The sequence below is a fragment of the Centroberyx gerrardi genome, chromosome 5 (genome assembly GCF_048128805.1).
Source record: "Centroberyx gerrardi isolate f3 chromosome 5, fCenGer3.hap1.cur.20231027, whole genome shotgun sequence".
NCBI classification, from domain to species: domain Eukaryota; kingdom Metazoa; phylum Chordata; class Actinopteri; order Beryciformes; family Berycidae; genus Centroberyx; species Centroberyx gerrardi.
The window spans coordinates 33734346-33748374 of NC_136001.1; the positions used below are offsets into that span (position 1 = coordinate 33734346).

At 41.8% G+C, this 14029-nt stretch overlaps 1 protein-coding gene across 2 annotated transcripts; it reads left to right on the top strand.

The window, feature by feature from the left end:
* Positions 1–385: 385 nt before the first annotated feature.
* chmp4ba (charged multivesicular body protein 4Ba) lies at positions 386–11768 on the top strand. 2 transcript variants are annotated; one of them, XM_078283690.1, is made up of 6 exons: positions 386–722; positions 7272–7449; positions 8153–8267; positions 8649–8772; positions 9551–11009; positions 11043–11768. In XM_078283690.1, exons 1-5 carry the CDS (start codon positions 539–541, stop codon positions 9610–9612), a joined length of 663 nt encoding a protein of 220 aa, XP_078139816.1. In that variant the 5' UTR covers positions 386–538; the 3' UTR covers positions 9613–11009; positions 11043–11768. The 2 variants fall into 2 exon arrangements, with proteins under 2 accessions (XP_078139816.1, XP_071766330.1); XM_071910229.2 differs by having other exon boundaries at positions 9551–10993.
* The last annotated feature ends 2261 nt before the right edge of the window (positions 11769–14029 follow it).

Here is a 14029-nt window from a genome sequence, read left to right on the forward strand (position 1 = left end):
TTTTTGGAATATACCAGATGACATTATACAATATCAAATGAGTGTGCGTGTGTGTGTGTGTGTGTGTGTGTGTGTGTGTGCGAGAGAGAGAGAGAGAGAGAGAGAGAGAGAGAGAGAGAGAGAGAGAGAGAGAGAGACAGAGACAGAGAGAGAGGCAGATGGTATGAAAAAGTCTTACAGTAATAATAATCAGTCATAATAATGGACTGGTTGGCTGTATTTAGTGTTATTATCGCCATCTAGTGGAGATTTAAAAAAAAAAAAAAATTGGTTTCACGTAGCACAAAACTCCAAAATACCTGACGTGACTCAGGCATGACTCACGCACCGGCGATGACGCGATGACATCACGAGGCCTGTCCGGAAAAGCGGAAGAAGAAACAAAAACAACAACAGCAGAAGCAGCAGCAGCTCCGCTCGGCGACGACAGCTTGAGAAGAAGGACAGAGCTATTTAACCGTTAGCTGTTGGGTGTCACAAAGTCCAGACAGTTAGCGTACACTTCATTTAGCCGTTATTAGTGACATTTAACAACAAAATGTCGCTACTTGCAAAGTTATTCGGCACCGGGGGTAAGGGTGGGAAAGCGCCGACACCCCAGGAGGCTATCCAGCGACTGAGAGACACGGAGGAGATGTTGACCAAAAAACAAGACTTTCTGGAGAAGAAAATCGAGCAGGAGCTTCTTACGGCGAAGAAAAACGGCACGAAAAACAAACGAGGTGAGAAAGAGTCTCGTAAACCGCGTGATGTGACGAGCAAACTGACAGCAAGTTGGTTAGCCCGCAGGCTAGGGAACAGGGAACAGGGAAGTTGTCAGTTGAAACCAAACCTAGCTGAACTAAAGTATGTTCACTGCCGTCTGACTCCATTTTAAATGGCTTTTTTAAAAGGCAGCGCGTTACTAACGTTTAAACAGTGCCGTTAAAACAACTCAAAGTACCACACAGAAACATTTTGAACGGTTAGTATGCCAGATAAAATAAAGGGACGACCAGAAAGTGTCGAATTACTGTCAGTTAAAACTTTCAGGTACTTTCATATAAGTCGAGCTGGCATGTAAACTCTAAGGTTGTGTGAAGTTGACAGTTAAAACAACAACAACAAATAAAAAGTGATATAGTTGATGAGGAATCTCTAGCAAATGGAAAATATAAGTCAATTTTATTTGTAAAACACATTTCATACACAGGTACGCTCGATGTGCTTCACATTAAAAGACAAACATAGTGACAACAAACTTATACAATACACAGTCTATATAAAATACACTCTACATAAATAAAATACCCTTTCCGCCACATATACAACACACACACACACACACACATAAAATACAGCTTTTTATCATGTGTTTTTTTTCTACAATGCCCTTTTCACATTAAATATTCATAGCTATATACATGCCTATGCATGATGATATAGCCTATGTATACACAAATACTCCATATAGCCTGTAGATATGGTGATTTTGGATATCATCACACACAATTCTGCTGTCTCAACTGATAACAAGCACATTTTATTTAAAAACTCGGACAAAATGAGGTATGAAACATTTATAAGGAATATTATTTGAAAATTTCAGTTTGGTTTGACATCACGCCTAACATTACCATTCAGTTCTGTGGGATGAACACTAATTTGATTATTTAACATTTTTTGTATATATGATACAGAATATATCGATACAGAAAAAAATCCTTATGATTATCGCAATGTTGATTTCAAGCATATCACCCAGCCCGACTTGCCACTACCTTGATAAAAGTCCATTTGACCCCAGCCCTGGTGAGTTGTGGTGTGAGAGGGATGGACTGGCAGCTGATGTGTTGTGCTGCTGTACAGTAACATGTCAGGTCAGGTGGGTCGTCCTCTGTGGGGCGAGGCAGGACTGCGTGCCAGGTGTTGGGTGATCACTATCAGTAGCTGTCACATTCAAATAAAGTCACTCGCTGTCAAGCTGTGCTGCTGGCATAATGCAGCTTAGGCATTTAGCTAATGTGTTTATCCACAGTCAGCGTCCAGTAAACACCAGGATTGCTAGTACAGAAACAGAAACAGGACGGACAAACCCCGTCTTTATTTGGTCACATGCAACCATCTACAACGCATGCACACACGTGCACGGCGGCAGGCACACACACACACACATGCATTCAATGGCACCGTGAAATTTGTCCTCCGCATTTTCCCATCTTGGCCCGTCCTTCCTCCGCGGGGCAGGCCAGGAGCGGTGGGCACAGGGAGAACATGACAGAACCCTAACCCTAACCCTAGTAGTAATATCTAGGGCTTTCAGGTGATGTAATGCACCCTCTGGCGGCCATATTGGAGGTCCTCAGCTCTGAACAGCTGGTTGTGATTCTAAACATACAACTTGTCCGTCTCAACAGAATTAAACAGACGGTTAATTTCTGTCTGTTTCTGACTGAACTGATCATTTCATCACTGATCCATCTGATTGATTTAGTGTTTAGATAATGTCAGCTTGTTAGCTAGCTAACCATAGTATCTGGTCAGCTAACATGTCTTGTTGTTAACGCATCTGATTAGCACACTAGCTAACGTATCTAGCAGCAGCTAGCGTTAGCATGTTCACATTAACATCAGTGTGTTTGCCGGCTAGTTAGCTAGCTAACAGTTTGTTCAGGTTAACTGAGCTGACTCTTCTCAAGCTACAACTCAGAGTGTTTTGGAGTAGAGACTAGGGCTAAAGACAAGACAGTTTACTGTGTCACAGTAACCAAATCCACCTTATCACACTATTCACTTTTACTGAGAACGTTACTGAATGGATCTACAGCCACACCACAACAAGCTGACCCAGCTGGCTCGCTGTTTCTAGCTGGTTGTTGTATATTAATATTTAGACTTTATTTGTACACAGCCAGTTCCCCAGTGAACCTCCATGATGAGGACAGACGAGGTTGCTTGGTGATTTGTGATGCAACTGCAAAGCCTCTATAGGGGAAACAGTATAACACTCAGACCTAGAGGCCAGTAGCCCTGTGAGGTAAACTACAGCTGGTTTTTAAAGTCCCATTCTGCATCACATGCTCTGTCAGCTTTCAGTCCCATAACCTGATTTTCTACATAGTTCATCCTATTCTCTGCTGAACACACAGAGACCTGTGTGTCATTAACGTCCAGCCCTAGGATGACTGACAGTACAGGCAATCCACAAATTCCACATAACTTACTGTAGATCTCACATGATCATTTTCAGCATATTTTTTTCCCCTTGCTTGATATTTAATCATTTTGTTGTTATATTGTTTTCCACATTATCCAGTTAAGTTTGTGTCTTTGCTTGTCAGTTTATTTTCTTTTCTATTTGACATCAGATGCCATTTGGGGTTCCTTTTAACTCTGTGGTTCCCAACTTGGGGTCTAGGGACCTCCAGGGGTCCTAAAGGGGCTTCCAGGCGTTCCCAGCGAAAATAGGAAAGGTTTAATATCGGCACTGATCAGAGGTTTCACTCTCTGCATCTACAATAGAGACGAACAACAAAACTCTCAGATGAAGGTCCCTGGAACAAAACCTTGATCAAATCGAGGTCTGTGGCCTGTTTTTTATTTGTGGATCTTTGACATGAAAAGATTTGGGAACCCCAGCTTTAACTCACAGGCACAATCTGGATTCCCCCCCCCCCTTGTTGCTGTGTTGATCACTTATCTGTTTCTAGTACTGTTTTGTTCCCATGTAATATTTTAGCAGAATGATCATTTAATGAGGTGTCAGGAATTTGAGATTGACACAAACCGCAGCTTACAGCAGAACAGAAAGCACTGATCTCATCGCTCACATCAACACATCAGTTACTTTGTGATTTAGACTGACGACATAAAATACATAAGAAACCTTGCCTAGTGCAGCTTTAAAAGTAAAGTAAGCGTTGATGTGGAAACCAGGCTTGGATGTTACAGAACGGAGGCGGTGGGTGGCAGCAGGAGTGTTACTGGGTAGAGTAGGACTACAGAGAAAAACACTGGGTCACAGAATCAAACTGACCTCCTGAAATTCAAGGGGAAAAATGCAATGAATGAAAACTAAAATATTGCATTGCAAGCCAGATAATGTGATAATGTGTTGTGTGATGGTGGATAATGATGTTACAGTCCCAGGAATAGGGCCGGGCTCTGATGTAATCTGATGAAACGGGAACAGATCTCGAAATACTCGACCACCACTTGGCTCCCGCTCGACCAGACCAACCAGGAGCTGCTGTGTGTGTGTGTGTGTGTGTGTGTGTGTGTGTGTGTGTGTGTGTGTGTGTGTGTGTGTGTGTGTGTGTGTTAGGGGGAGAGAGAGAGAGAGAGGATACACTGGTCACCCTCTAAGCAGCACTGCCTAGTTATATATTTAAGCAGTCCTGTTTTAATGACATGGTAGTAGGACTGCACACTTAATCACAAATAATTGTCGGCTGACCAATCACAGCCTTTTAAATGCTCAACGTGCATCATGTGACCAAAGCAGCAGAGAAACCTTACATAGAGCATCTGTGGAAAAAGAACAGATAGTTACATTGCTGGTTTTGTTTTATTTATTGTTTGAGTTTCATAAATCAGGACCACAATGAGATTCTAGCTGCTGCTACTTTGAGAAATACTGCACTAAAAAAAAAATGAGACAAATAATCGTGATTACTAATTGTGATCACAATAGTTAGCAAGATAATCGGGATTTGCATATTTGCCATAATCATGCAGCCCTACATGGCAGTAGACAAAGAGACGTATGCACACACACACACACACACACACACACACACACACACACACACACACACATTTATATTACTATACTTAAACCCAAATCCTAACCTTAACCTAATCCTAATTCTAATCTTAACCCTAAACCCAAATCCAAACCCCTAAACTATTACTGAACTAGTATGGGTCTGAAGTCCAAACTGGTTCTCACAAAGATAACACAAAATAAGTACACACACACACACACACACACACACACACACACCTTTATGTCTCTCTATCTCTCTCTCTTTCACTCCATATCACTGAACCTTGTGGGATTTCTGTTTCTATCTCTCTCTCTCTCTCTCTCTCTCTCTCTCTCTCTCTCTCTCTCTCTCTCTCTCTCTCTCTCTCTCTCTCTCTCTCTCTCTCTCTCTCTCTCTCTCTCTCCCTCCCTCCCTCCCTCCCTCCCCTCTGACTCAGCAGGTTTATGTCTTAAGTCTCTCTCTCTGATGAGGTGGTTTCCCGTATTACTGCTAAAGGGAAATTCCCAGTGTTTTAGCGGTGGTGGAGCAGCAGTGTGGACCCTCACCACTCTTATCTCAGTAGTTTCCACCAGATGCAGCGCAGTTTCCAACAGTCATTATCCTACTAATCATCCTGTGCTTTTTGGTCAACGACAAGCCTTTTGTTTAATTCAGCGTGTTTGATTCTTATGCCATTCATTGTAAGACAGTGATGATGATGCAATATCAAAACGATTGTCTCTGCACTGCGCCACAGAGCATCACAGACTATCTCTGTAATTGTTTTTTAGCGGTGTGTGAGTCTCCTATACCCTTTCCTCATCACTTTCTATTTTTGGGACTATACTGTACACACCTGCTAATTAGTACCGTAAGGACTGCATCTAAGAGTGCAATAGGTATTCCTATTTTTAATTCAGCCTAACCAGGCAAAGTGACAACAAATATATTCTTATTTACAGCAACGGTCTGGGGGAGAGAGGGTTACATACACACACACACACTTTCATACATGCACACATACATAACACTGTACCTAGTAGTGGTAGTAGTATTAGTAGTAGCAGTAGAGACAATAGTAGAAGCAACAGTACTAGTAATTTGAGCAGTAGTAGTGGTAGTAGCAACAGTACTAGTAATTTGAGCAGTAGTAGCAACAGTAATAGAAGTAGTAGTAGTAGCAACAGTAGTAGCAGTAGTAGAAACAGTAGCAGTAGTAGAAACAGCAGTAGTAGAAACAGTAGTATCAGTAGTAGAAACAGTAGTAGTAGAAACAGTAGCAGTAGTAGTAGCAGCACCTTTAGTAATAGATAACATATTGTGTCTGAATGCAGAGATTTGGCTCAGACTGGATTTTGCAGATTAACAGACTCCTGTCTCACGGAGACTCTACTGTAACAACATGCAGTTTACTGCAGCTCTCCTGCTCCTAATCTCACTGAGACTCTGCTGTAACAACATGCAGAGTTTACTGCAGCTCTCCTGCTCCTAATCTCACCTCACCAAACACACACAGCAAGCTGCTGCGGTGCTGTGGGTCAGGCGGACCTCAGTCTGTCAGAGCGGGTCAGGGTGGTGCACAGTGTGGCTGCAGCTGCAGACGGAGAGTACTGACCGGTAGTGCTTTGGTTTCTGATGGAAGTTCATTCATTACCTCCACCAGTAAAGCTGGAAGGAGGTTACGTTTTCACCCGTTTGTCTGTCTTTCTGTTATTGGCTGAAATCTGATGGACAGATCGCCTTTGGCCCAAGGTTGAGATGATTAGATTTTGGTGGTAATCCAGATCTGGGATTTCAACCATTAGACGATTATTGTTTTTCAGCCAGGACTGTTATCCTGCGACTATGTGCTGCTGGGAAAGACGTCTGCTAAATAGTGTTGCGTTCACATGCTATTTTGTCATAAAATCAAACCTGGACAAATACAGACGATAAACAAACTTACTGAAACTTTACTTTTCAAGTTGGAGAATTATTCAGTGTCGGCGCTCTTTGAGATTTGCCTTTTATGTGACATATGAAATGTGACAATCCGTCACTGCTGCATCATTCTGGCGGTGGTGCGTTGATATTGCATGCGTTAACTATACCAAATGTTGTTTTACCCAAATACTAATTAAAATGTCTAACGGAATGAGATCTGTAACAAATTATGGAGTATTAGATTAGCGTTTTATCGTACTTAATAACACCGAGAAGTTCAAAGAGATGAACATCAATTTGACTCTTTAACATGTGATTTTTGCATATCTTGGCAGATATCATTATATATCAATGTTGAAATAATCTCTTGTAATATTAATACATTTTTTAATAATTTACGCTTATTGATTTATCCACCAAAGATACATTTTACCACCGGTGTACATTTTGGACCCCGCTCAGTTGTCTCCAGTTTTTTCTTGAATTGTTTGCTCACCTTCGTCTTCACCTCCCACTTTATGACTGATCATCCTCTCTCTCTCTCTCTCTCTCTCTCTCTCTCTCTCTCTCTCTCTCTCTCTCTCTCTCTCTCTCTCTCTCTCTCTCTCTCTCTCCATGCAGCGGCTCTGCAGGCCTTGAAGAGGAAGAAGCGTTTGGAGAAGCAGCTGACTCAGATCGACGGGACGCTGTCCACCATCGAGTTCCAGAGGGAGGCGCTGGAGAACGCCAACACCAACACCGAGGTGCTGAAGAACATGGGCTTCGCCGCCGAGGCCATGAAGTCCGCTCACCAGCACATGTAAGAGAGGGATGACGGGGTTTGTTCTGCGGCGGCCTCTTCTCTTCTCTTTTCTTCTTTTTGTTCTGTTCAACCATCATTTTTCTTCTTCTCTTGTCTTTACTTCTGCTCTTCTCTTCTCTGGTCTTTTTTGTCTTTTCTCTACTCCTTATCATTTTCTTTTCTCTTCCCTCCTGATTCTTTCTTCTCTTCTCTTCTCTTCTCTTCTTGTATCTTTTATTCTCTTATCTTCTTCCCTACTCTAGCCTATTCTTCTCACTTCTTCTCTTCTAATTTTCTCTTCTCTTGTTTTTTTTCTTTTTTTAATTTCCTCTCACTTCCTCTCTTCTAATTCTCTTCTCTTATCTTTTCTCTTCTCTCACCTCTCTCTTCTAATTCTCTCTTCTCTTCCCTCCTCTCCTCTTCTCCTCTCTTTTATGTGAATGTATGTCCAATTAATGAGCTTTGGAGCTAATTGCTTTTTATTATTATGTGTGTGTGTGTGTGTGTGTGTGTGTGTGTGTGTGTGTGCTGTGCATGTTTGCATAATTGTAAATGTGTATGCTCGTCTTTGTTCTTTTGTGTGAGCACACTCATTTGCTTTCATACAGCGGACATGATTGGGTATGTGTTTCCATGTACATGCGTGTGTTTGTGTTTTTGCACACATGTACTAACGTGTGTGTGTGTGTGTGTGTGTGTGTGTGTGTCCTCTCCTCCACAGGGACATAGACAAAGTGGATGATCTGATGCAGGACATCACAGAGCAACAGGAACTGGCTCAGGAAATCTCAGACGCCATCTCCAAACCGGTCGGCTTCGGAGAAGACTTCGACGAGGTGAGAAACTCCCTAATCCTCATATACTGTTTACTGTGATTTATACTCTGAATCTATTACACTTATGCCAGAAAAAACTGGGTGAACTCTATGAAAATATACAAAAAATAGTTATGACATGACAGAATGAACACACAAGCGGTGAAACTGTTCAGCGTAATTTTGTTTAATTTAGTTGCTTTTATTTGGTTTATTTTGTTTTTTGCTTGATTTAGAATGTAAATTCTATTTCATGCATTTTAGCCATGCTCTTGATGAGTAGGTTGTCTCTGACTTTGTTTGTGTCGACACAAGCTTGGCTGCTTTCTTACTTGTCAATCTTTGTGTGTGTGTGTGTGTGTGTGTGTGTGTGTGTGTGTGTGTGTGTGTGTGTGTGTCCAGGATGAGCTCCTGGCCGAGCTGGAGGAGCTGGAACAGGAAGAATTGGACAAGAACCTTCTGGAAGTTGCAGAAACGGACGTCCCTCTGCCCAGCGTACCGTCAACATCGCTACCATCCAGACCAGGTATAACACACACACACACACACACACACACAGAAGATACTCCCCTACTTTAAATAAAATGACTCCCATTTTTCTCTCAGTGCCCAAACACGATAGTTTTTGCATGTTTTAAGCACAGAGTAGAAACCAGTTCATCTGTAGCAGATGGAGCAAGCTAGCAATGAAAAGGTGTGTGTTTTGCATGCTTGCAAAATTTGCATGCACACACACACAAATTTACATTTTATCTCCATTTGCTGGATGCTTTCATCCAATGTACCTTACACTATCATGACTGTACACATTTCTAACATGGTGGAAAAGGTTTGAAGTTGTTGCATGTCTTCCCCTCTCTCCCCCAGTCTTTCCTGTCTGTTTACTGTCATCTATCAAATAAAAGAAAAATGCACAAAAGAATAATCTTAAAAAGAAAAATATGTATGATCAATGATGTATTGGTAAATCAAAACAAAAAACAATTATTTTTTCAGAAAATCATTAGTTTATGCTTCTTCTTCTTTAAAAAAAAATACAAAAAACTGTATCATGTACTATTTACTATGATTTATACTGTGAATATATTAAATTTATGCCAGCCTAAAAAATGGTTAAACTCTATTCTGCAAATAAATAGGTGGGTAAAGTGAGTTCCACTTCATCTCTGCATCTGATATAAAAATATACAAAAAATATAGTTAGTCATGGTCTATATGACAGAACACACAGGCTCTTTTCCAATGTAAAACTGTTGAAATGAACATAACTGACCCCAAGCTGTTTCTGTCTGTTCCTCTTGTAGCCAAGAAGAAGGAGGAAGACGAGGACGACATGGCGGACCTGGAGGCCTGGGCGGCTAACTAAGCTAGCCTGCTAGCTAGCTAGCGCCCCTCCTGTCTGTCTCTCTGCTACCTTACTGCTGCCAGACATCTGGAAGAGAGACAGGGACTCTGGGCCGCTCAGCTGGCTGGCCCGCCGCCGTGGCTTTTGGCCTTCATCCCGATTTCTACCCGTACCCAAACCCTAAAGTATGCACTTGTGCATTCGTGCACCGTCTTGTTGGCAGACTCAAAAGGAAATGAATCTGAGCTGTTCAACTGGCCTGTTGGCTGTGTTCTAATAAATAATCTATGTTCCAATATGTTTCTCTGCGCTTTGCCCCAAATGTACTTCTATAGAAGATGGGGTATGGAAAGGCCCTAACAGCCTGTGCTCATGTATATCAAAGTGCTCTGTTTGAGGGAAGAGTGTGTGTGAATACACACTTGGGGCAGGAGTGTGTGAGTGCATACTGGTAGGGAAGGGTGTGTGGAGGAACGGGACGTGGCCTCGGTTTCTGGGAGGAATGGGAAGAATCAACAGATATATATATATATATATATATACACGTGTATATATAGGAAAAAGGACAGAGGGTGAAAAAGTTAAAATAGAAAGACAACTACATGACTCAGCCATTTTTCTGCTTCCTGTGATGTCATCTCTCCGCACCTTTAAGATGATGACGACATACTGAGAACCCTTCAATACTCTTCTATCGTCAACGCATCTCTGGAAAATCTCAACAAAAGACTCTTTATAGAAATACATGTAGGACTTTCTCATTGAAACATTGCTGCCAAATTCAGTATAATGACACATCAACACAAACCGCCCTGTAACAGAAGATAACATCAACACTTAACATGTTGGTTTGTGGCTTTGTTAGCTAGCTAACTAACCGGCAGGCTAATTTAGCAAAGCAACCAATTTTAATGTTAACACACAACCAGTCACTACTAACGCTAGCTGCTACTAGCAACGTTAGCTAGTGTGCTAATCAGATGTGTTAACAAGACAGTGATGTTAGCTGACCAGATACTATGGTTAGCTAGCTAACAAGCTGACATTATCTAAACACTAAATCAATCAGATGGATCAGTGATGAAATGATCAGTTCAGTCAGAAACAGACAGAAATGAATCATGTCTGTTCCATACTATTGAGACGGCCAAGTGATAAGTTTAGAAATACAATCAGCTGTTCACAGCCACTGTTGCCGTGAGCTGTGGGCCTCCAATATGGCCGCCAGAGGGCGCATTACATCACCTGAAAGGCCTCTGTTTCTACATTTGAAGTTGCACGAGTCTGATTCTTCCAGCGCCTTCTCTGCCTTCAGTTTGACAGTGATATACTCTGAGAAATCCTACATAGGTTGAATTTAAAGATACTGTGTGTGTATGTGCGTGTGTGTGTGTGTGTGTGTGTGTGTGTGTGTGTGTGTGTGTGTGTGTGTGTGTGTGTTGTTTTTCCAGCTCTTTGACACAGCGACCTCTTGTGAATGTTCAGTCAGTAAGTTCTGAGACAGTGAGCTAAAGCTGACCTGTTTTTGCTCTTGACTCCTCTGCTGTGTAATATGGGTTTAACATTGAAAGATGAACATGAGACAAACGACTATCAGTTTTTGGTTATGGATCCATATTGGCCTCCATGTAAAAAAAAATACATAAGCAAAATAAAGCCCAACTTTAGCTCACTGTCCCAATCCTTCTGGCTGTAGCTGCACTTTCCTCCCTCTGTCAGCAAGCGATGATGCATCGTTGGATCTGGGTCGACTCAGAATCAAACAGCAAGTTGAGACTGCAGTTTAACAATATCCTCCGTCGTCTGTGTGGAGGTTGAAAGGAGTTACACTGACGCATTTGCCCATTTTTGTAATGCAGAATTAACTCATTTGAGAGTGTGTCGACCCCGATCCTGACATCAGAAGACAAACCATTGAGAAGAAGCTTCCACATGCCAACAAAATGTTTTTTTGTTGTTTTTTTTTTACCTCAAATCTTGTTCATGTTCTCTCTGGCTGCACAGAAACACAGTGACAGGTACTCAGTTCTGCTCAGAGCTGTCGATGGAGGACATTGGAGGTTGGACATTGGAGTTTTCGCTGTGGCAGCCATGTTGGTGCCACATCCCTGCTCCATGACTGTTGCTAAGTTTGCATTCTATACAGTTGATCTTAATAAAGTTGGGATTCAATGCAAGTATGAGTGTGGTTGCATCTATAAATACAACAACAGGTTTCATTTTTGCACCGTTCACGGACAGCTCTCATCTGGAACTGGTCCTGTATGGATCTGTGGACGGAAAAAAGCACTAAATTCACATCTAGAAGGATAACTAAAAAGATAACTATAAACTAGGGACGGGACGGATTCAATAAGGATTCAATACGATTCAATACGACCAAATTCAGTGACAACAAAGTCTGACTCAGTCTGACTGTGCAGAATTCTGTTTATTTCTGAGCCACAAATCTTTCTAGCGATGCCATTGGCTGCTAAAATGTAAACAACAATTTAAAAATGTCATTACAAAGTGACAATAATATAATTTGGATGGAGAGCTTGTGAAACTGATGGTCGAGCGTCTCATTAGTGATTACTACAGCAGGATAACATGGAGCTGATATCACCATTCATGTTCCTGACACAACATACGGATTGACACATTTTTGTATCGCGATATATTGAATTTCGATGTATCGTCCCTACTGTAAACTATAATGATGCATTGCTGCTCAAGCGTTCACACTACAACAATATGTGCGATCAGACGAAGCGTCGCTGAAGGTGTTGCTCATCCTACATTACAGAAGCCAGACACTGGTCTATTTTGATCTGTAAGCGCCTTACTGTTTTGAGCCTACAAAGCATAATTAATATTATTAATAAACTTTCACCCTCTGCACTGGAGTGGCTTCCAGCCTTCTTGTGTTTGCCTTTGGACGCCCATATTTTATCCCCACTGTTCTCTAGTGGAAACTGTTCCCATGCTGTCTTGGGTTTCTCTGCCTCTGTAACATTTGTGTCTGATAGTCTTATCTGGATTGTCCTTTGTTTAGTTTCTTTTGCGTGTTTTTTTTTTTTTTGTCCCCTTTTCCCTTTACCCTTCGAGAGGTCATTTTGTCCTCTTGCTAGGCCGTCATTGTAAATAAGAATTTGTTCTTAATTGACCTGCCTGGTTAAATAAAGGTTAAATAAATAAAAATCAGACTCTCAGTGAGTGAGTTTTCCAAACACAGACATCCAGCCTGGTTCCCATGGCTGCTTTGTTCAGGATGTGACTGACTGACTGCTGTGAGTGTTTTCCTGTGTTTCATCTCACAGTATCTCAGACGCTGCTGATTGGATTTGGACGAAACTACAGGGAATGATTGCTCCTTTCTGGTCATTGCCTGGCAGTTTTAAAAATGTATTGATTGGCCTAAACCAATTGCCCCACCACAACTAGTATAAATCTTTATCAAAATCCACCGGCTCGGTGTGATCATCAGCAGAGTGCAGTCTGACTCTTCGGGCTGTTACTCAACACACCGACACGCCTCAGTCAGCCGTGCAGGTTTGGTCAGAGGCAGATCACAGCCCAACAGCCGTGACCTTTCACACCAAAACCCCCCAGCAGGCTCTGGGTGTTTATGGCAAGTTAACTGGAAATCACCTGTTTCATATATCTGGTATCAGGATGCTGCTGCTCTGACCTTTGACCCCCCCCCTAGCTTGTTTTTTGTAGTGTTGGTGATCTAGGAATTGAAGTTTATTCTACAGCTGCACTCGGTGTTAGTCACTCTTGATGACAGTGTCAGGTAAATGTAATGTGAAGGGTTTCATGGCAAAACGATATGCATATGTGTAAAACGTCTCGTCTAGTTTACACACACACACACACACACACACACACACAGTTCCTTCTTCATATAATCCATCCAGCATGAAGTGAGACGGTGCTCTAAACGCTCCTAAATTAGCCGGAGGATAGTGTTTCCACCAGCAGGCTGAGTCGGGACTTCTTCAGCTCCCCACAAGGGTTAGACCAAAGCACTGGGCCTTTTATTAAACATCTGATCATAAATAAATAGATAAACAGATAAATAGATAAACATCTGATATCTGGGAGCCAGTGTCGCCAACCTCTGACATGATGGGAAACTGGAAAACATGACATGAGATTCGACTTTCTTTTTTTTTTTATTTAAATGTTCACTAATGTTCTTTTTTAATTCTTCATTTAAAGGCAGTAATGTATCTCAGAGTTTCCCTACCACTGAGCAGGTGTGGTGTCACTCTGCCTTAAAGAGCTGCTGACACTGAAATCATTTTATCAGTCTGGGTTTCAGTGGAGAGTTTTAGTGTCCCATGATGCTCTAAATGCTGTTTCAGAGGCTTTTCCACCCTGATGAGAAGAAAACTCTGAGGGGAAACACTGAATCCTTGTTTCTTTTATTGGTATAAAAATTGCCAAATGT